General features: G+C 47.0%; 3 protein-coding genes across 4 annotated transcripts; 1 reads left to right on the forward strand and 2 right to left on the reverse strand.

Annotated features, from left to right (window-relative positions):
* The first annotated feature begins 3,402 nt into the window (after positions 1-3,402).
* On the forward strand, positions 3,403-8,586 carry BTBD18 (BTB domain containing 18). The gene is made up of 2 exons (XM_024748574.1): positions 3,403-3,526; positions 6,575-8,586. The coding sequence occupies exons 1-2, from the start codon at positions 3,403-3,405 to the stop codon at positions 8,584-8,586; spliced, it is 2,136 nt and encodes a 711-aa protein (XP_024604342.1).
* Positions 8,587-9,363: 777 nt separating this feature from the next.
* On the reverse strand, positions 9,364-11,119 carry SELENOH (selenoprotein H). The gene is made up of 4 exons (XM_024749040.1): positions 10,813-11,119; positions 10,580-10,725; positions 10,307-10,437; positions 9,364-9,541 (listed from the first exon to the last, which is right to left on the reverse strand). The coding sequence occupies exons 1-3, from the start codon at positions 10,932-10,934 to the stop codon at positions 10,337-10,339; spliced, it is 369 nt and encodes a 122-aa protein (XP_024604808.1). The 5' UTR covers positions 10,935-11,119; the 3' UTR covers positions 9,364-9,541; positions 10,307-10,336.
* A 374-nt stretch (positions 11,120-11,493) lies between these two features.
* On the reverse strand, positions 11,494-20,440 carry TMX2 (thioredoxin related transmembrane protein 2). Of its 2 annotated transcripts, XM_024749374.1 has the most exons (8): positions 20,126-20,440; positions 15,198-15,258; positions 14,621-14,734; positions 14,277-14,353; positions 13,936-14,042; positions 13,692-13,757; positions 13,483-13,612; positions 11,494-12,376 (listed from the first exon to the last, which is right to left on the reverse strand). In XM_024749374.1, exons 1-8 carry the CDS (start codon positions 20,312-20,314, stop codon positions 12,230-12,232), a joined length of 891 nt encoding a protein of 296 aa, XP_024605142.1. In that variant the 5' UTR covers positions 20,315-20,440; the 3' UTR covers positions 11,494-12,229. The 2 variants fall into 2 exon arrangements, with proteins under 2 accessions (XP_024605142.1, XP_024605143.1); XM_024749375.1 differs by lacking the exon at positions 11,494-12,376 and having other exon boundaries at positions 13,520-13,612; positions 13,703-13,757; positions 20,126-20,370.
* Between the last annotated feature and the right edge of the window lie 126 nt (positions 20,441-20,566).

Here is a 20,566-nt window from a genome sequence, read left to right on the forward strand (position 1 = left end):
GCATTGTGCTGTGATGGCTCTACTTCTAAAACAGACTAAACCTATAAATGCCAAGGAGAAGAATTTTTTTTTTTTTTTTTTTTTTAGGGAAGCCCAGAAATTTTAAAAAATCCAACTCCAAAAAAACACTGGCTATCCATACGAAGGAAAACAAAACATTTTTGCTCTTTTCTACCCTCTGATGACAACACATTACCATACAAAGTTTGTCATTTTTGAAGCCCTGCGAAGGATGGCCATTTATCATTCCCTTTAGAAAATCTACTAACACAAGATGTAACTAAAATTGAATTTAAAAAAAAACACATAAAACCAAGAAGTGTGTCCTCGTACCTCTTGAAAATTAATCTAATCCTGATAATATATTCACGAGGAGATGTAATACTTATATTTTCTTTACCACGCCAAAGATTCACCTATAGTGGTATTGCACCTGCGTAATCTAGTCTTGATTCCACAGTAACAGATGCGTAAACAAGTATTGTTCTGCCTGTTTTTCCTTGCTTGCTCGCTTTGTGTGTGTGTGTGTGGGTGCTGACAACATCTAAAACCTGTCCTTCTGCTAAGTTTTATGTCCTTTCACGAATTGCTACCTCTTCAAAATATGACGGCAACCAAAAATGTCTTCTGTTCCTTGTTTCTTTCTTCGTTTTAAGAGCAGGAGCCTCAAACTAGGGAAAATATTACCTGACTTGGAAATTCACCCCCACCCCGCATATTTCAATCAACCACCTCAAATCCTTCTTGAAAAGGTGTAAAATATCAATAAAGATACACTTGAGCGCCCTGTACTACTCACCCCTCTACGTTTTGTCCGTGGGCAGGTTCCCCTTCTCTCAGACATCGTCCTTCCTGCTTCCAGTTGGCCTCTGCGGGGGCTGCTCCGGGCGAATTCACCACACCTTGTCCCCAGTGGCATTGGATTCAGCCGGCTCTGTCCAGCGCTGGACATACCAGGCAGCTACCCGAAGCCGGGACCCGGGTCCTAACGGGCACGGGGGAGAGAGCAGCTGTCCAGATTTCTAACGTGGCTTGGCATTCTCTCTAAATGTTTAATCTCGAGATCTTTTAATTTTTGATATCATCCCTAAGAACAGCTGTTTCCAGTCGGGAAGTGTGCGAAGGAAATCAACACCAGTGACCCCCTCCAGACGGAAAGTTCTGCCACCTCCTGGGTCACCAGGTCTCCGAGATGCGGGGCTAGAGTGGAATCTGTGAAAAATTTGAGTTCAGAAACTAGCCCGAGGACCTTGTTCCAGAACATTCCTGGCCTTAGGAGACATCTAGGTAGAGACATGGGGGACAAGGTGCAACTGGAGACATCCAGAGGCCTTCTCCTCCATTACGCCTGGGGTACTCTTAGTGAGGCCGAGGCCATTCACAGCCTCCTCAAAGGGAAGCCGCAGATGCCCTTCTACCACCTTGGAGCCTGCCCTGTTGGGAGTCCTGAGCCTCTTTTCCGTGTGTTTTCATCGGGTACAGAGGACGAGGCTGGCTTCCAGAAGAATTCCTTCCGAGCGGGCCCTTCCCCCTTCCTCTTGCAGCCCTACCGCTTTCCCGCAGCCTCCAAGTCCCTCGAGACTTAGCCTCCCCGCCCAAAGCGCTCGTCCTGTGATTGGCTCTTTGAGGAGCCTCGGCCAATGGGGATACCGTATTCGGGCAGACGTAGGCCCGCGAGCTGGGGGAGGAGGAAGGACGTCGGGGCCGCGACGTGCGGTGAGCGGAAAGGTGGCGCGAGGTGTGTGGCACCGGCCGCGTGGCCTCAGGCTTTCGCTGTCACCACTTCCCAGTGCATAAGGATCCCCGAGCCTGCGGCAGGACGAGGGCACCAGGGAGTGGCTGCAAAGCCCGTGCGGCCAGAGGTGACGGTGTTGGGTGAGCCTTGAATTAGGGCCTCCGGGATCCCCACGCTCCATTCCCAGAAACCTTTGCGCCGAGAGCTCTCTCTTCAAAGGAGTTGGGCCGAGGCGCCCAGCTTTGCAGGGCCTTCCCTGAAGCCCTGCTTTCCCCCGCCAACCCCGATTCCCTTGGTTCTGGATGGGGAGAACCCTCAGGACGTTGTGCAGCTTTGCTAAACCCCACCCCCACCCCCAGCCGCGTCCCGCGAGAGCCTGGACCTTGGGAGGAAGCAAGGCAGGCCGGACCGAGGACCAAAGCACGGAGAGGACAGCAGGAGCACCTCCTGCCGCAGAGCTCTTCCAGGTTGGGTCTGGGGACAAGGCCCAGTGCTGGTGGATTGGGAAGCTTCCCCAGGGCCTACCTCTGGGCCCTTGCACCAGCTGCCATCCTCCATATCCCCATCTATCTGGCTGGGATGGAACTGAGCCTACAGTTTCTTAATTTACCTTTCCACTCTTTTCTTTCCTGATAGTTTGACGTGAACTGTTTGGAGCTTCTGTGCCACCTGACAGAAAACTGCGTGCCAGGGAAGGAGCACCAGCTGTGCAGTGAGTGTGGAGATCTCAGTGCAAAAAGCTGGAGACGTAGTGAGCCTGAAGTCAGAATACCCAGCTTGTGTTGGGAGGGGTAGAACGCTTAATTATCCTTGCTTTATTGTTAGCCAGAGAACTGACCAGATTGACAAACCTAAAGGCCAGATTCTTTGCCCATTTCCAGGTGGAGTCAGGCTCACTTCGGTCAAGAACATCCGAAGCCACGGTGGCAATATTCTTACTGCTGTGAGAGACCTTCCCGCCAAGTCCAGCAGCTTTTCCTTACTGTGCACCCTCTGCTGGTTAGTGTGATAGAGTGAGCGCAGAGAAAAGGAGGTGTGTACGGCTTCCTAGAGGTCATTTAATACTCCATAGCGTTTTGTTAAAATGTGTTAAATTGGGGAAGTATATACCCGTGAAACTCAGAAATGTGGTGCTCAGGAAGAATATGAGTAGTGAGCGCCATAGGAGTTGAGTTTCTGGCAATGTGAATGAGGAAGGTTTAAGGATAATAACAACTCCATTTCTGGAGTGCTAGTTTCGTGCCAGACACAGTACTAAGCAGTTTGGTAAAATGGACTCATTAAATCTCTAAAACAGCCTTACGAGGTAAGTACAGGACTGTTATAATTCCCATTTCCTAGATGAGAAAAGTAAGACCCAGAGAAGTTAGGTCATTTGCCTGAAATGATACAGCTAAGCTAATAAATCACAGAGCTGAGATTCAAATCTAGGCTGTTTCTGAGCTCCCACCTGTAACCACTAGGATGTTCTTTCTTGAGATACCCTTGGCACAATGCCTGGGCTTACGGTTCCTCAACTCATGCTTTTGTCTCCCACTTTCAAAATTTCCCTGTCATTTCAAAGACAAAAAAAAAAAAAAAAATTAGGTATAATTGTGCTTCTGAAAGGTATTATTTCACCCACAGGAATCTGATCCATGAAAACCTAGGTTTGTTAAGAGACCAACATGTCCTCTCCTGCCAGTCCCAAAATCCTATACAGGAATCCCCGGTTCCTCCGGCTAGCTTTTCTGCAGCTTCATCACCAGCAACAGAGTGGTGTGTTCTGTGATGTCCTTCTGCAGGCAGAAGGTAAGAGACTAGTAGGGACTCAATTGAAAACTCACCATAGACTAAGATAAAATGACTTCAGGGCCAAGCAGTGAAGGACAAAACCAGGAAAGTGTGTAATTATTGCCTTTGAGTGCTGTAAGCTATTTGGTAAAGAGCTGTTTCTAGGACAGGTACATTTTTCAATGAGTGAAAGTGAGATTATGCCCCTTCTCTTAAAAAATGAAACTAATTATAAAGTTTTATAAGCACAGAAATTCGGTAAAACATGGATACACCGTAGTGGGATGGTTGTGAACGTTGAGTTAACATACGTAAAGCACTTAGAACAGTACTTTTAACGTACGAAGCACAATGTAAGTATTAGATACTTACTTAAATGATACTATTACATATTTTCCTTTTTTCTTGTCTTCAAATTGATGGCTTTTATTGTTTTGTTGTTAAACCTAAAAACATATAGCTTATTTCCACCCCTTCCCTTTACACTTGAAATGTTAAGTCAGCTTGGGGTAGAGCCTGGTATAGTGTAAAAGGCCTAAGACTAGGAGTCCGAGTTTAAATCCTAATTTTGTTACTAACAGTAACAAATGAGCAAGTAACTTCACCTCTTTCCAGTTCACTTTCTTCATTTATCAAAAAGGATTATGACAGCCAACACTGTGTAACACTCTACAGTTTGCAGAGTACATATAGCACAGTTTAGTGTCTCATTTGATTCTTATAACAGCCTTGTGAGATGTGGAATGTTACATGGTTCCAGCAGTACAGATGAGTGAATTGAGCCCTAGAGAGTTAAGTGACTTGTCTGTTGGTTCTCTTAGGAAGTGCAGAGTTGGGATGTATTCCTTAATTCAAAATAAACATAAAAAGTTTCAACTGCCCGGTGTACTTTACTAGCATGGCATATAGTATATATGAAGTATATATAGTATATATGAAGGTATATATATATATGCCATACATATAGCATATATGAAGGTAAGTCCATCCTCGTAAGGAAACCACGTAAAGGGGAGACGTTCAAATAACCAGTGCATCCAGATAACCGGGCAGTATAACATTGGGGTGAGTATAAGCTGATACAGGAGCACTAAAGAGGAGCATCCTTCACAGACTTGAGTAGGTTGGGGGATGGGTGTTAGGGACAATTTCTTGGAGGAAATAACCCCATAGGGGACTTCCTCGGTGGCGCAGTGGTTAAGAATCTGCCTGCCAATGTAGGGGACACGGGTTCGAGCCCTGGTCCGGGAAGATCCCACATGCCACGGAGCAACTAAGCCCGTGCGCCACAACTACTGAGCCTGTGCTCTAGAGCCCGCGAGCCACAACTGCTGAGCCCGCGTGCCACAACTACTGAAGCCCGTACGCCTAGAGCCCACGCTTCACAAGGGAAGCCACCGCAATGAGAAGCCCGCGCACCGCAACGAAGAGTAGCCCCGGCTCACCACAACTAGAGAAAAGCCCACGCGCAGCAACGAAGACCCAATGCAGCCAAAAAATAAATAAAAAAAAAAATCAACTGTTAAAAATAAATAAATAAATAACCCCATAGGTGAGTTGTGAAGGACACATAGAAGTAGGAGGAAATGGGTAAGATTTTCCCAGGCAGAGAAAACAGCATGTACAGAGATGTACACACGTGACCAGGGATTTGCGAGTGGTTCATTATGGCTAGAGCACAGACTATGAGTGTATTGATCAGAGGTGTGGCTAGAGAGATCAGCAGGTCTGAAGTGTCATACCAAGGAAGTTGGTCTTATCCTCAGCACACTGAGAAATGTATTTAAAGGTTTCAAGAAGGTCCTAACTGCTTTAGAAACAGCACTGGGGCTGCAATGAGAATTATTAGATTGTTACTGAGCCCAGATAGGAGGCTATTTTGGAATCCAGGAGAGAGGGAATGGCCTGAACTAAGGCACTGAGAATAGAAAGAAATATATAGTTTATGAGCTATTCAAGAGAATTTACAAAACTTGCTGCAGTTAAGAGCATAGACTGTAGCCCTGGGTTCAAACCTTGTCCCTGCTCCTTAACTGTAATTGTGGGCATGTTACTTCACTATGCCACAGTTTACTCATCTGTAATGACAGCTACCCCACAAGGTTGCAGTGAAGATTGAATGAATTAATGCTGCTAAAATCCTCAGACGCCTGGCACATAATAAGGACTCAAGAAGTATTAGCTTTTTAAAAAAACTTAATGTTTGACTAGATGCAGTGGGTAAGAGAAAAGAATCAAATATGACTTCTGGTTTTCAGGCCTGGGTAATTGGATGAATGTGCCATCTTATTTTGAAGTAAAAATTGGGAAGTTTTGGAGTGTGGGGAATGATGAGTTCACTTTCTAGAAAGATTACATTGGAGGTACTTGTGGGACCTCCATGTAGTCATGCAGGCTACGGCATGCTTAATATCTCAGAAAAGATACCTGGGCAGGTGTAGAATCTGGGAGTCATCAGCAAGCCTTTGGTAACTGAAGCCATTGGAGAGATGGAAATTGCCCATGAAGTGCCCATAAAATGAGAAGGTTGTTCAGGACAGTGGATACCAGGCAGTGAAGAGAGCTCAGGAGAGAACTGAGCCCTGATCATCCATATCCAGAGCTCATGATCTGTTAGACCACAAGCAGCTTCTATAGAAAGTTTTAAACTCTTGTGTGAGTCAAAAACATTTACTCAGCAGGTATTTGATCCCCTACTTTGTGTCAAGCACGGGCTATATACTTCAGTGAGCAAGACAGACACGGTCTCTGTCCTCACAGAGCTTACAGTTTAGTGAAGGAGATGGACACTTACAGTGCAGATAGCTGAATGCTACGATAGCTGCAGAGCACCTAACCCAGACGGGGTAGGGTGGGGGAAGCCTTTCTGAAAGCCTAAAATAGGTAAAAACTGAGTTAACTAGGTAATGGCAGAATGTTCCAGGCAGGCAGAACTAAATTTATCCTTCAACTAATGTGGAGGGAAACTGAGAAGAGGCAGCACATTTAGTTAGTAATGTCTGTGCTTAACCCGTGAACATGCCAGTCGGCATGAGACACATAAAAAGTGTTTGGGTTTCCCTCCAGGTGAGGCAGTCCCAGCCCATTGCTGCATCCTTTCGGCCTGCAGCCCCTTCTTCACAGAGCGCCTGGAGCGGGAGAGGCCAGCTCAGGGTCGGAAGGTGGTGCTCGAGCTGGGGGGCCTGAAGATCAGGACACTTAGGAAGCTGGTGGACTTCCTGTATACCTCAGAGATGGAAGTATCTCGAGAAGAAGCCCAGGATGTGCTTTCTGCTGCCCGGCAGCTCCGTGTATCTGAGCTAGAATCCCTCCATCTAGAGGGTGGGAAGTTGGTGAAGGCCCCTCAGGGTCGAAGACTGAACAGGGAGTGCCTACAACCTCCAAGTGCTGCTCCCATCTCTGCCAGGGTGGTGGCATCCATCTGCCGCCCACGAACTCCACTACCTGTTACCCAGACTCCCTGTCCTCTTGGGGCAGTGAGATTGAAGTCCTCAGGGAAGGAGGAGGGGCCCCAGGAGAACAACCGACAGAACACAGAGAACCGGTCGGGCACGCTTCTGCTCAAGAGGAAGGCCAGAGCCTGCCCAACTCCACAAGAAAAAGGCTCTTCACCATCAAGCCACAGTCAGGGACCTAAAGAGAACAAAAGTTACTCTGCCCTTGGTCCTACAGCACTTTCCCCACCCAGCTTGTACGCCTCTGTGGACGAGCGACTGTTGCCCAGGAAGATCAGGCTGAGCCGCTCAAAGCTGTCTCTTGATGTCTGTACGTCCAAGCCTGCCGGCCTTTTAAGTGGACCCAGCTCAGTACCCCCAGCCCCTGGCCGGCGTCTCTGGCGGCAGAAGAGTATAAAGAAAGAAGCACCAGAGGACAAGCAGAAAACAGGGCGAACTAGTCCTCTACAGAGCACCCCAAGCCAATCTGGTCTTGGAAAGTCGGCTGGGAACAGGAAGCAGAGCCCTGAGGTCAGGGCACCTAACTCAGACCCTGCAGAGGGGCAGGTCGGCAGAGTGAAGCTTCGCAAGATCGTCAACGGGACCTGCTGGGAGGTAGTTCAAGAGCCTCCCCTCAAAAACTCTCAAGATAGCCCTCAGATCCCAGAACCTGAAGACTCAAAAGAGCCTCCAGGGACTCAGCCGTCCTCAGGTGATGAGCAGGAAGTGACATCTGCTAGAATAGACCTGTGTGAGGACTCCCCCATGCACTCTAGGCTACAAGACATTCTGCTCTGTGCTGGCCGCTCCCCAGACAACCCAGTGGTGAAGTCCGGGTTTGGGTCCAGTCCAGAGCTGATAGGGAAGGAACCGGGATTGGATATTGACTGCAGAGAGCCCTATGCATTTGACACAGCCCTGCTCGGGCAGCCGTGCGAGGCTGAGGAGTACCGAATCACCAGTGCTGCTGCCACCAGCGAGCTGGAGGAAATCCTGGACTTCATGCTCTGTGGCTCAGACATCGAGCCACCCATAGGGTCTCTGGAGAGTCCCCGGGCTGAGGGCTGCAGGACCCCTAGTTATCACCTGACAGAAACAGGAAAGAACTGGATCGAAGGGGAAGAATGGTGTTTGCCAGACGTGGAGCTCTGGCCCAGGGAAATCACAGGATTGGAAAAGGAACCTGCTGGTGAGAACAAAGGGCCAATTGAGCCTTTTAGCCCCCTTGTCATGCCCTCTGAGGTGAGTGAAGGGGAGGTGCTTTCAATGGGAGGCTCTTGGACTCCAGACCTGGAAATTCCCAGCTCCCAGCCACTGGATGGTCAGAGAGACAAACTTTTCCACATCAACTCCCTTGACCCTCCCCAAAGGTCCTATGGGGACCTCTCACCTCCCTGTTCAAACTGGGTGGAGACTGGGCTGGAAGTGTCCCTAACTACGGATGAAGTATTATACCCTGCTCCAGAGGCAAGCAAGGAGGGATTTGGCAACTCTGAGTTGTTGGATCCACTTCCTGCTAGCCCTGAAGAGGAAGAGATTGATGTGGTGGACTCGATGTCAGAGGGGATTGAGCCCATGAGTATTCCCTCCGTATGGCCCGACCCTTCCTCAGAGTCAGAAACAGAGGTGGACATACTAACGTAATGGAGTGGGGAGGGCAGGTTAGAGGGACTGGGAGGGTGGGAAATGTTGGCTAACAGAAGGTACACGGGCGGGCTGGCACATGCCCTGTCCTCTTAGCACAAGAGGCAGATACACCCCCAGCTCTCCTTCCCTCCCCAGGCTTTTGGAGGCAGGCAAAAATCGTTCCATGAGTAGAAAATTATGAACTTGAACCATCTTACCTCTTTATAATCTATTTTGCAGTTAGTGACAAGTGAAACAATAAACTGTGTGTCACAACTCTAGTGGGTCATAGGTAATAGCCAACAGCCAAAGCCAGTTCTCCCAGGTCAAGAGGCATCTAATAACTGATTCAGGAAGAGCTGAGAAAGACCAGCCCTCTGTGGTGGGGGTTCTGTGGGAGAGAAAATGTTCCACAAGGAGGTGTGAAGCAATGCTGGGATGGAACACTAAGTGGGTGGGAGTGACAGGATATTGTCTAGTACCTAATATGCGTGGCTTAGTCACTGCCAGTATGGTTAGTCTAGCCAGAACCTCCACAGGGGCCAGGAAGATGTACTTCCATCATCACTTCGGAGAAGTGAGTTGAAAAAGATAACAGCTGCTGTTTTAAAAAGAAATTATTTAGTTTTTCCCCATAGTTTTTACAAGTATTTCACATGCTTTAACAGGGACCACAGGAGTTCCAGGTTAATTGGTGACCTTAGGTTATGAAAAACACAAGGGGGACCAATCCCATAAGGCTGGCTTAGGGCATCCCTTTACCATAAGATTAAGTTTTACTTCATTACTCATAGATATCAAACTCAAATACTTTAATTTTTATGAAACCAATCCAAGAACTTTTCAGTGCCTTACTAGAGGATTGCCTCACAACTGAACCACCGTTTCTGGAGAAGAAACCACAGCTTCAGGCACATGACTGAAGTTTGGCCATGTCCCGTCATAAATGCTCCAACATCACCAGGGACAGAGGCTGTGAAAATGAGAGTGGGAAAAAAGTTAGAGAAGGGCTCCAGGCAATCATATGGCCAGCCCTCCTCCCTTGAACCCACAAACCCAGGAGAGCTCAAGGACTGCATCCTCCCCCCACATCTCCCTCAACGTATCAAGTGCCTGACAACATGCCAAAGCACTCTATAAAGCACTAGGGATAAAGACAAGGTCAAATCCTGTCACCAGGCGTGAGAGGACTACAATGCAGGGTTATTACATGGGGTGGTAACAGAAACAACACACCAGTAACAAAAAAGACAAGAGGACAGGAGTAGGCATACCTGAAGTTACACAAAGATTTGATCAGGAAAGGGGAGAATTATAACCCTTACCGATAAATAAGGGAATCCCCAATAAATAAGTGGGATTTACAGGAAAATGAGTTTTTTTAAATATGTAAAACTGGTCTACACCCCAAGGGCAACAATTAACTGCATTGTCTAAGGACACAATTTGCATTTTTATAATCATTTACATTACCATCGGTATTCCACGACTTAGCTCAAAGACAATGAAATGAAACATGGAATTAGCAAAGGGCACACTGGATAGAAATCATTTTTTGCGGACTTCAGTTTTTCCCACCAGTAAGGGGAAGAGGTATTCCCACTAGAGGAAATCCTGAGAGCAGAAAAGAATTATGAAAATGTAGGTCCTGTGTGAAATAAGGGGTTTAACAGTAAGTGCTGCTCCGCCAATAGCCACACCAAGATCAGTCCACTCTCCCCCATTTCCCATATCAAACCTCAGCGTGAGGACTTCTGCCCAAACCTCCCTACGAAAGGTACTTCTTCAGCTCCTTCACCACCTCTTGAGGTTCAGGGAACTTGAGTTTGCGTGGGGGCCCCTTCTTAATCCCAGTCCAGAGCTCCGCACCTGGGAAAAGTGCACGTGAAGCGAAATTACTTTGCAATCCACCAGCAAGTCCCCGAAATCATGAGGCTGCGGCGGTTTGAGACCAGCGCTTCCTCGCCTCGGATCCATGCCCCCCAACGCCCCGCCGCGGGCCATCACTCACTGCTGCCGTCGGGTCGCAGCAGTGTCACCTCGAAGCTGCCCCTCCGGGGCTTGGTAGGGTTCACCTTCACTGGAAGCTCCGGGGCCTCCAGGCGCAGCGCCTGGCTCAGGGCCGCGGCGTTGCGCCCGTAGACGCGTCAGCTCATGCTAAGGAGAGATGGGGGAGGTCAGAGACTGGGACCCTTGGTCTGCGGCGCCCTTGCCCGCCCCCCATTACCCCCCAGAACCCCTCACCAATGCTCGATAACGACGCTCGCCTCCTCCACTCCCTTCTGGCTGCTAGCCGGCTTCTCCCGCTTCTCGGCCGCTGCGGCCAGCGCCGCCTCGGCCTTCCGCTTCCTCCCGCGGGAAGCCATGGCGCCTGGAGCCCGGCTGGGAACCGAGCCGACCTGGGGCGGGAATAGGGTGGAGACGCGGCCACCGAGGAGAGGCCAGCCAAGCTCCAAGATCCAAACCGCAACCCACTCGGCTCTCCAAACAAAACCTCTTAAACTGCAGAAAGCGTGGCGGTGGGCGCCCACGTGGCCTGGGGGCGGGGCCTTCGGGCAGAGCCACTCAGCACGTAGAGACGGGGGAGGTAGGCTCCAGACCGAGCCACCAGTGCTGGGGGGGGCGGGCAGCTCTGACAACGAGCCTGGCTTCACACAGGCTTTTCTGTAACCGCGCGACCAGCTAAATGGTGTGCATCACGATCCCTACCCGAAACCTCCTTCCGGGGACCCGCGGACCAATCCCAAACCAAGACAACTTAACTCTAGGGTTAGGGAATCTAAACCTTCTCCAGCTTTTCGCAATCCTGGGGACCGACGTACAGCACTTGGTGAAACTGATCAGGATGCCCTTTGAAATTAAGATGGACAACTCCTCTGCAGTTGCCTAGCTTTTCTAATACATGAATAACACACAAAGGCGCAATCAAAAGTAAATTCCAGTCTCTTTATTATGGAAAACCATCAACTGGGTGTGGGGAGGACGCAGGAGGGTAAGTGAGACCCTGCCCAGGGGCTTTCTCCTCCAGGGCCCACCACACAAAGGAAGTCTCAAACTTCTATTCCCCTTCCTCCCAATCTCCATAAAATAGGGAGATTATTCAATACTATTTTCAATGAGAAAACTCTGTGGTTAAAGGTTTCTCCTTGGGACCAGTGACAGGCTTATACTTTTTAAATATAGGCCACAGACCAAGCCAAAAGGGCTTAAAGAAGCAAGAGTCTTGAGGGAAAAATCTTAGCACTAACTCTGCATCTTGGCCTGTTATGTTAGGGTTTAATCTAATCTAAGCAGGCTGTGTATATCCACTATGAGGAATAATGAAACCAGCGTGCGATGGAGATGTGTGGCCAGCACACAGCAGTTGACACACTGGCCCAAGCTTGGAAGGAAAGCATTTCTCCCTCCACCATATAAGATCTTTCCCTCCTTCCAGTCAAATAGCAGACCACAGCAGTAGAGGCCTTCCTGGAGGACACCTGTCATTTCCCTGGATGCCTCTTAAAAATCAGAAGCAATATCCTGCCCCTCCTAGGCAGAGCCAAACAGGGAAAAAAAAAAAAAAAGGCCAAGGCCTCAGGCAACGCTTGTGGCTACAGAAAGGGCAGGGCCTCAGAGGTGCCTGGGACTGACAGGAGATGAAGTACTGAAGGCAGGGATCCTATTTGTCCTTCTTGCTCTCCCCATCTGGCACTGCAGTGGGCACTGGGACCACAGGATGCTCCTCGGGGGTATTATCTCCAGCCTTTGATAGCTTCTTGGCCCGTTGATATAGCTCATTCAAGTTGAATTCTCGGATCACATTCTCCTGTGCAAAAGAGGTGCACACATCAGGGTTCAGGTTGGAAGGGGGCGTCATGTCTGGGAAGTAAGTACAGTTGACCCTTAAACAAAGGTGTGGGGTTAGGGGCGCCAACCCTTCTTACAGTCAAAAATCCACCTATAACTTAGAGTCCGCCTTCCGTATCCACAGTTCCTCTGAATCCGTGGTTCCACAAGTGTGGCGGCTTCAACCAACCTCATAGATCGTGTAGTGCTGTACTTACTTTTTTTTTTTTTTAATAAATTTATTTATTTATTTTGGCTGTGTTGGGTCTTTGTTGCTGCGCACGGGCTTTCTCTGGTTGTGGTGAGCGGAGGCTACTCTTCGTTGCGGTGGCTTCTCTTGTTGCAGAGCATGGGCTCTAGGCGCGCAGGCTTCAGTAGTTGCAGCACGTGGGCTCAGTAGTTGTGGCTCGCGGGCTCTAGAGCGCAGGCTCAGTAGTTGTGGCTCATGGGCTTAGTTGCTCTGCTGCATGTGGGATCTTCCCGGACCAGGGCTCGAACCCGTGTCCCCTGCATTGGCAGGCGGATTCTTAACCACTGAGCCACCAGGGAAGCCCTGTAGTTACTATTGAAAAATGTCCACATAAGCAGACCCACACAGTTCTAACCCATTTGTTCAAGGGTCAATTGTATAGACACGGTCTAGGAAAGGAGGAAGCAAAGGACAGGAATCTACTCTAACCCAGCTGTCCTTTTTTGGGTACCTGGAAAACTCAACTGATATATACGTATTATGTGCCGGTCACTGTGCCAAGAATTATGGTTACATTATTTAATGTAACCTGCAAAACAAAACCTGTGAGCCAGGTGCTACCATCTCCAATGTACTGCCAAGGAAAAAGACTATAGGTACAAGAGCCATTGAGACTAAATCTTAACAAATAATTGTTGCCCAGTACTACCATGTCTGGCACATGGTAGAAACAGTATAAATCTGCTAAGTGAATTCATGAATGAGGTCTAATAACTAGTCCACACTCTCAATGTTTATGGGCAAGTAGCAGAACTAGGAATTAAACCCAGGTTAGGCTCTAAAACTTACCTACTGTTCCACACCCTCCTCCAAAACTTGCCCACTCTTGCATATACCTCAGAGAAAGTCCAAGAGACAGCTCGTCCTTTTTTGTCAATCTGTGGCCGCCGCATGACCTCCTTTCCACCTTGGAATAGGATCAGGGTAGGGAGCTGCTTGGTGAGGGGTGACATGCTCACTTGGTACCTACAGGGCCCAGAAGGTGCTCTGTAAATGCATCTGTGTATATCACTCTGAATGATACCCTGCCCAGGCCCTTACATACCGTGTACTAACATCAGTGTAGCGTCCAACGTCCACCTTCCCAAAATTTAGCCCTGTACAGTTGTACCTGAGAAGAATATATTATTTAACACGGTGAAAGAAGAGAGAATGAATCAATGAAGTAGAAGTACAGATATTTGGGGATGGGGGTGGGAGTGCCTTTGGTTGCAATATGCAAAAATCAAGGCCAAAAACAATAAGAGGGAAGGTATAATTTCTGTCATCCCTCCCTTTGTCCTACTCACTTGAGGGAGAGATCAGCGTAGATAGGAGCAAATGACTGGCAGTCATTAGACCAATTGGCAAAGAACTCCACGATCCAAGTGACCCTCTTGTCCTGCTCCAGCTCTTCCTGTCACACACAGAGAACAAACAGTGAACCGGATTACACAGGCTCCTGGAAAGATTCAACTTTAGCACCTAATTCCTCATCCTGGCTTCCCTATACCTCTCCTCTAGATGCCACAGTGAACGAGTGCCCTTGACTTCCATTCTGAAGCACTGCTGTTCCTCCTAGTGAGGAGAGAGCACAACTACAAAATCACCCACAAGGGACCCAAGAAACAGAGGGAGAAAGAGTACTCACATCAATGGTTTTATCATTGAAGTACTTGATGTACTCAGGGCCCATATACAACGGGGGTTTGCATGTCATCAGGAACACTAAACACAGAAAAAAGTCGTCACAGGAAACATATAAGGCCTTGGGCAGGGGATTTACTTTCAAAGCAACTCAAAGATTTCAAGCACCAAAGAGTGCATTTTGTGGACATACACAGACACATTCCCTTCCTCTTAAAATCTCTGTAGATTCTTATCATCTGAGGCTCACACATAATTAATTAGGTATAAGATATGGCAGAAGGTTATGGAGAACCTGATTTGGGGATGGAATTTGGTTCCCACAACCAAGTCTTGCGGTCTCCTTACCTATGCAGAGCGTGAGATAAAGCAGGCCCACGCGAATATCCAGGCGGAAGAAAAGAATCGCATTGGCCACTTTACTAAACATGAAGATGTTGCCGATATGTTGCTCCACGGTGACTGAAACACAGAGATGTCACAGGTCAGGTTGGGCTGCACGCTCCTTTGACCTATTATTTGCCCCTGTTCCTGGAGTATTTTGAAATGGGAGAGGGGGAAGAGGATAAAAGTCCAAGATCAGGCTTCCCTGGTGGCGCAGTGGTTGAGTCCGCCTGCCGATGCAGCGGACACGGGTTCGTGCCCTGGTCCGGGAAGATCCCACATCCCGCGGAGTGGCTGGGCCCATGAGCCGTGGCCACTGAGCCTGCACATCCGGAGCCTGTGCTCCGCAACGGGAGAGGCCACAATGGTGAGAGGCCCGCGTACCGCAAAAAAAAAAAAAAGAAAGTCCAAGATCAAATTCAGCCTTGGCACGGAATGATTGACAAGTTCACCAAATAACGCCCCTCTCATAACATGGATGAAAGCACCTCAGAGGTCACTAGTCCTAATCTTGAGAGACAGAGAAGCAGGCTACACTTACTGGATCTGCGGTTCTTCATCATTACAATGGCACTGAGGAACATCAGGATCTCTACTTCTCTCTGGAACAGAATCAGAGTGACAGGAATGCCATGAACAGAAATGATTTGGGTGAGTAAGGGAGCCAAATATGTAATAAAAACCAACAGAGATCCACACTGGGAATGGTAACCATAGCGAAATAACTGGAGTCAGCTAAGGTGTAGTGGGGAAAACACCAGTCAGAAGATCTACATTCCAGTTCTATCCCTGCCACAAACTGGCTGGTGCCCTTCAGCAAAGCACTTAACCTCTGAGCTTTGGTTTCTTTGATTGAATATTTCAAAGTGGTGCTGTGAGGATTAAATAAGATGAGTATGAAAGAGTTAATATAAAGTATATGGTATAAAACTGTAGATATTACAATCAACTCAGTGTGACCCTGGTAAAATAAAACTTTTCCAGGTAAACTTTCTCAGTAATATTCCATTCATAAAACATATGGTTATTCCATTTTTTAAAATTTAAGTTAAATCATTCCTCTCCACCTAATATTCATAGTGATAATCCATGCACCTTTAATATAATTTGAGAGCTGAAGGAGGCCTTTCAAAGCTCTCAAAGATCGTTTTCAGTACCCTTGGCTTACTGTTCTTTCTCTTTCTAGAATGTAAGCTCTGTGTGAATGAGTGAGACAGACGATAAACATGACATAATTTCAAAGAATAAAGACTGCAATGAAGAATAACAGGGCTTCCCTGGTGGCGCAGCGGTTGAGAGTATGCCTGCCGATGCAGGGGACACGGGTTCGTGCCCCGGTCCGGGAAGGTCCCACATGCCGTGGAGCGGCTGGGCCCGTGAGCCATGGCCGCTGAGCCTGCGCGTCCAGAGCCTGTGCTCCTCAACGGGAGAGGCCACAACAGTGAGAGGCCCGCGTACCGCAAAAAAAAAAAAAAAAAAGAATAACAAGGACTTTGTGAGAGAAAGTATAGGGGGAGGGTCTGAGGCTTTCCATACCTTTCTGTTTATAATACAGGGATCCAAATCTTTACTTCAGACAGAACCAATTAACTGCGATTTACAGCTAGCAATCAGGGACTTAGGTTTTTAGCCCCAATCTCCAACAAAAAGCAACTGACTGGATTTAGAAATGAACATGTAAAGTGGGGGGTAGGGAATGTGACAGACCTTACTAAATATTACATCCGAGTAGAAATTAGGAAGAGTTTTCAAGAATGAAGCTGGATTCGAATTGGCAGTTATAATTATGGAAAGATGAATTTAAAAAGGGAAGTATGGCCAATCAGGAGACCAGAGATAGGACTAAAAGGAATATACTCTTAAGAGAGAGAATGGGTCTGTGGTAAGGACTGGCCACGTATACTCCAAACCTTATTTCCTTTTTCTCCTGGGCATACTGCAGGTAGACTCCCTCCTTGGATCTAGGGAGAACCATGTGACTAGTACTCCTAAATGGAATGTGAATGGAAGTGATGTGCCTCTTCTGTGCCCAGGTGGTTAAGAAAGGGTATGTAGGGCTTCCTTGGTGGCCCAGTGGTTGAGAGTCCACCTGCCGATGCAGGGGACACGGGTTTGTGCCCCGGTCCGGGAAGATCCCACATGCCACGGAGCAGCTGGGCCCGTGAGCCATGGCCGCTGAGCCTGCGCGTCCGGAGCCTGTGCTCCGCAACGGGAGAGGCCACAGCAGTGAGAGGCCCGTGTACCAAAAAATAAATAAATAAAATAAGAAAGGGTATGTATGCCCTTGCAGTCCAGCTTTCTTTCTTCATCTGCTGACTTGATGATGCTGGGATGATCTTAAGGCCATCAGTTGAAGACAGCATGAGACAGGGTTCCAGAATAACTATATAAACCTGAGCCCCCTTGGTTGTTCACTTGTTTATTCATTGTTTTCAAGCTTTTTATTAAGGAAATTTTCAAACAATACACAAAAGCAAAGAGGATACTGAGGGTAGCAAAATATGCCACTTTGACATAAGGATTATTTTGAGTCTAAAGGCAATTCAGAAGAAGTAGAATAAAGAAAAGCTCCCTGCCCTCTACCTATCTGTCGAAAGGTAGGACGTAAATTCTCAAAGCTGTCCCTCCAACCTTTACCAAGGACAAAACTAATCAGGGGAGATAACTTTAGACCCTATCAACCTGGAGACAGCACCACAGGAATCTACATAACAAACTAGCCTTTATCTACCATTAGTTTACCTTTCCACAGTTTTCTGCTCTTGCAAGCCTAAAACTCTTTCCTTCATCCTGTCATTTCTCCACAAACTTATTATTCTTTGTTGAAGATGCCATATAAGCTGGAAGCCACCTCTTTGAGTTACTGATTTTTCCCTGGGTATTCCCCTGTATACAAGTTATACATGTTAATAAACTTGTTTGTATTTGTCTTTAATCTGTCTTTTATTAGGGGGTCTCAGGCAAGACCTCAGAAGGGTAAAGGGAAAACTCTTTTCTGACCCCTACAATACCTTAATAAACCCCTATTACTCAGCTTCAATAGTAATATCTTGCCAATATGGTTCAATTTCATCTATGCTACCCATTTCTTTTGCTGGAGGAACTTAAAGCAAATTCCAACTACATCATTTCACCTGTAAATACTTCAGTATGTATTGCTTACAGATAAGAACTTTTTAAAAAAATTTTTATTCATTTATTTATTTTTGGCTGCACTGGGTTTTCATTGCTGCGCACGCGCTTTCTCTAGTTGCAGCAAGTGGCGGGCCACTCTTTGTTGCGGTGCGTGGGCTTCTCATTGCAGTGGCTTCCCTTGTTGTGGAGCACAGGCTCTAGGCACACGGGCTTCAGTAGTTGCGGCACGTGGGCTTCAGCAGTTGTGGCGTGTGGGCTCAGTAGTTGTGGTGCACGGGCTTAGCTGCTCCACGGCATGTGGGATCTTCCCAGACCAGGGCTTGAACCCGTGTCCCCTGCACTGGCTCGTGGATTCTTAACCACTGCGCCACCAGGTAAGTCCCAAGGACTTCTTTTTTAAAACAAACCAAAACACCATTATCATACCTGACAAAATTAACAATAATTACTTATTGTTATCTAATACCTGGCCCTTATTCAAATTCAAAGAACAAAGTATTAGATTTTGTACAACTTTGTACAGTTGTTTGTTCAAATCAGGAACAAGCAAGCAAGAACCACAAATTGCATTTGGCCAATGTGTTTCTTTGGTCTTCTTTAATCTCGAAAGGATACCTGTTCTTCCTTTCTATCCCAGGCTATTTATCTGTTGAAGACCTTGAGTCATTTGCACTGTCAACTGTCTGACTTTCTTGGATTTGGCTGCTGGCAATACTCATGGTGTGCGTTCTGACGATGATGATCCTCTATTTCCCATAATTCTTGTAAAATGGTAACGAAATCTAGAGATGTGAATACAATGAAATCCAAATCTTTTGCCAAAAATATATCATAGGAGGTACTAGGTACTCCCTACTGAATCACTTCAGAGGACATAGCAACCTTTCATCTGATGGCTTTAGATGATCATTGTCTACATGTATTATTGCATTCGAGAATGCTACATGACTTGTAAATGCTATCACTCCTTCTGCATTAGCTCAAATTTTTCTGTATCAATCATTTGGTTACTCTGACAGTATGTAAAGGAAAAGCAAAATACTTGATTCTTTCTTTTTATTTAATAAAATAGAAATAAACTTTTATTCTGTTAAGCCACTGAAATTTTGAAGTTTACCTGTTATTGCTAACATTATTTACCTTATATTCTAATTTACAAATCACCAAGGTAAATCAGCAAAACACAGATTTTCCAGGAAAACAAACACTGGCCATAAACCCTACATAGTTTAAAAACAAAACAGAGTAATATGAAAATATAAAACCTTACACAGTATTTTGCACATAATTAAGACAAGAGAATACAGAGAAATTTATTGTATAAAAGGTCCCTCCTTTTATTAAAATCTTTATTACTATCCACTTATATGTTTGAGTCTCATTTTGGTTAAAGTGGTATAGATAAAAATAGAATCTTTTGAAGTAGCATGGCTACATTTGAGCTAATTAATAACACTGGGAAAGGACAGAGGAAGTATGAAAAAGTAAACAAGGGATGGACAATAAAAGTAAGGAAGTGGGCTCTGTTAAAGGTCAAGGCTCATTTTGGGGCTTTGAAAAAAGGACAAAAACTCAGGTGATCCTCCTTTCCCAGAACACAGATGCGGCTACACAGCAGAGGTCAGAGAGCTTCAACTTATTTTTCTGAGTGGTCTCTCCACTCCAGCTCAGGGAATACTGCAAGAGGCGTGAGATAGATTTCTCTGCAATGTATTTTTTACAATTCCATTTCAATAGCCCTAACAGTTTTATTCATTTTTACATCCCCAGGATGCAGCACAGTGCGTAGCATTAACAATCCTCACTCAGTAATTGTTAACTGAATTAAGCAATGGCTGACAGAGCGTGCTGATACCATAGCCGAAGAGTGGTTTCAAGTCCTAGTCACTCACTAGTTGTGTGACCTTGGACAAGTCGCCTAACCACGCCTAGATCAATTTCTTCATCAATAAAACAAGTATACTATTTGCCTTGTTTAACTCACTGGTTCCTCAAAAGGCTTTACATAATGAGCAGCTCTGGCAAACAGTGTACTTGCCTAGTTTGGGTAGGTCTGTTGTCGACTGTGAACTGTGAGACAGAAAGGAGCTTGGACTCAAAAGGGAGAAGACTTGGGCTGTTGTGCAGGCTAACCGGATGTTTTCCCATTCTAAACAAGAGGTTTAGGCTCGATGACGATCCACGCCCTACACTCCTAATAGTCTGTTAAGTCCGCTAGAGGCTCGGAACCTCAGATGTTCTCAAAAAGGTAAACCTCGGGGCTGCCGGATGCAATCACAGGGGCAGGGGCAGGGACAGTCAAGGTCGCGGGGTCCTAAGGCGGGGGTCGCTCACCCAGTCAAAGTCACACGGGTTACCGTCTTCGCGTTGCGTAGGGAGACTGTGGCAGACAGGGGGCAGCTTCCTCACGAGTACAAAGGCAGCAGAGAGCAGGGCTGACAGAAGGTAGTAAGGTCGGGCCAGCCATCGTGAAAGTCGCGGCACTGAATACACTAGAGCAATTAAAGGTGCCAGGACCGCCATCTTTCCGGCCCTTGGGACGCCGACCGCTCTTCGGCGTCCGTAGGTCTGGTCCCGCCTCTCCCACCATTGAGGCTTCCATTGGGCCCAGTGTCGGATGCACCACCTCTGGACCCGGAATTAGATATCTGATTGGCCTCTACGGCAGGTTAAAAACTGAGAAAGGGATTTGATACTTTATTGGCTAACCTAGCTGTCGCTTTTTCTATGTGTCATATTATTGAATATACGACTGTGGTGAACGGAGGTAGGAGG

This window comes from Neophocaena asiaeorientalis, unplaced genomic scaffold, assembly GCF_003031525.2.
Source record: "Neophocaena asiaeorientalis asiaeorientalis breed wild unplaced genomic scaffold, Neophocaena_asiaeorientalis_V1.1 scaffold43, whole genome shotgun sequence".
In the NCBI taxonomy this organism is placed as follows: domain Eukaryota; kingdom Metazoa; phylum Chordata; class Mammalia; order Artiodactyla; family Phocoenidae; genus Neophocaena; species Neophocaena asiaeorientalis.

What these genes read in the sequence shown, in the direction of transcription:
- BTBD18 (XM_024748574.1), top strand. Translation starts at nt 3,403, where the DNA reads ATGTCCTCTCCTGCCAGTCCCAAAATCCTATACAGGAATCCCCGGTTC. An exon ending in TGTCCTTCTGCAGGCAGAAG is followed by an intron (nt 3,527 to 6,574) that starts GTAAGAGACTAG and finishes GTTTCCCTCCAG; the next exon opens with GTGAGGCAGTCCCAGCCCAT.
- TMX2 (XM_024749374.1), bottom strand. Translation starts at nt 20,314, where the DNA reads ATGGCGGTCCTGGCACCTTTAATTGCTCTAGTGTATTCAGTGCCGCGA. An exon ending in TACACTGATGTTAGTACACG is followed by an intron (nt 13,613 to 13,691) that starts GTATGTAAGGGC and finishes TGGGCCCTGTAG; the next exon opens with GTACCAAGTGAGCATGTCAC. An exon ending in TCTCTTGGACTTTCTCTGAG is followed by an intron (nt 12,377 to 13,482) that starts GTATATGCAAGA and finishes TCTTTTGCACAG; the next exon opens with GAGAATGTGATCCGAGAATT.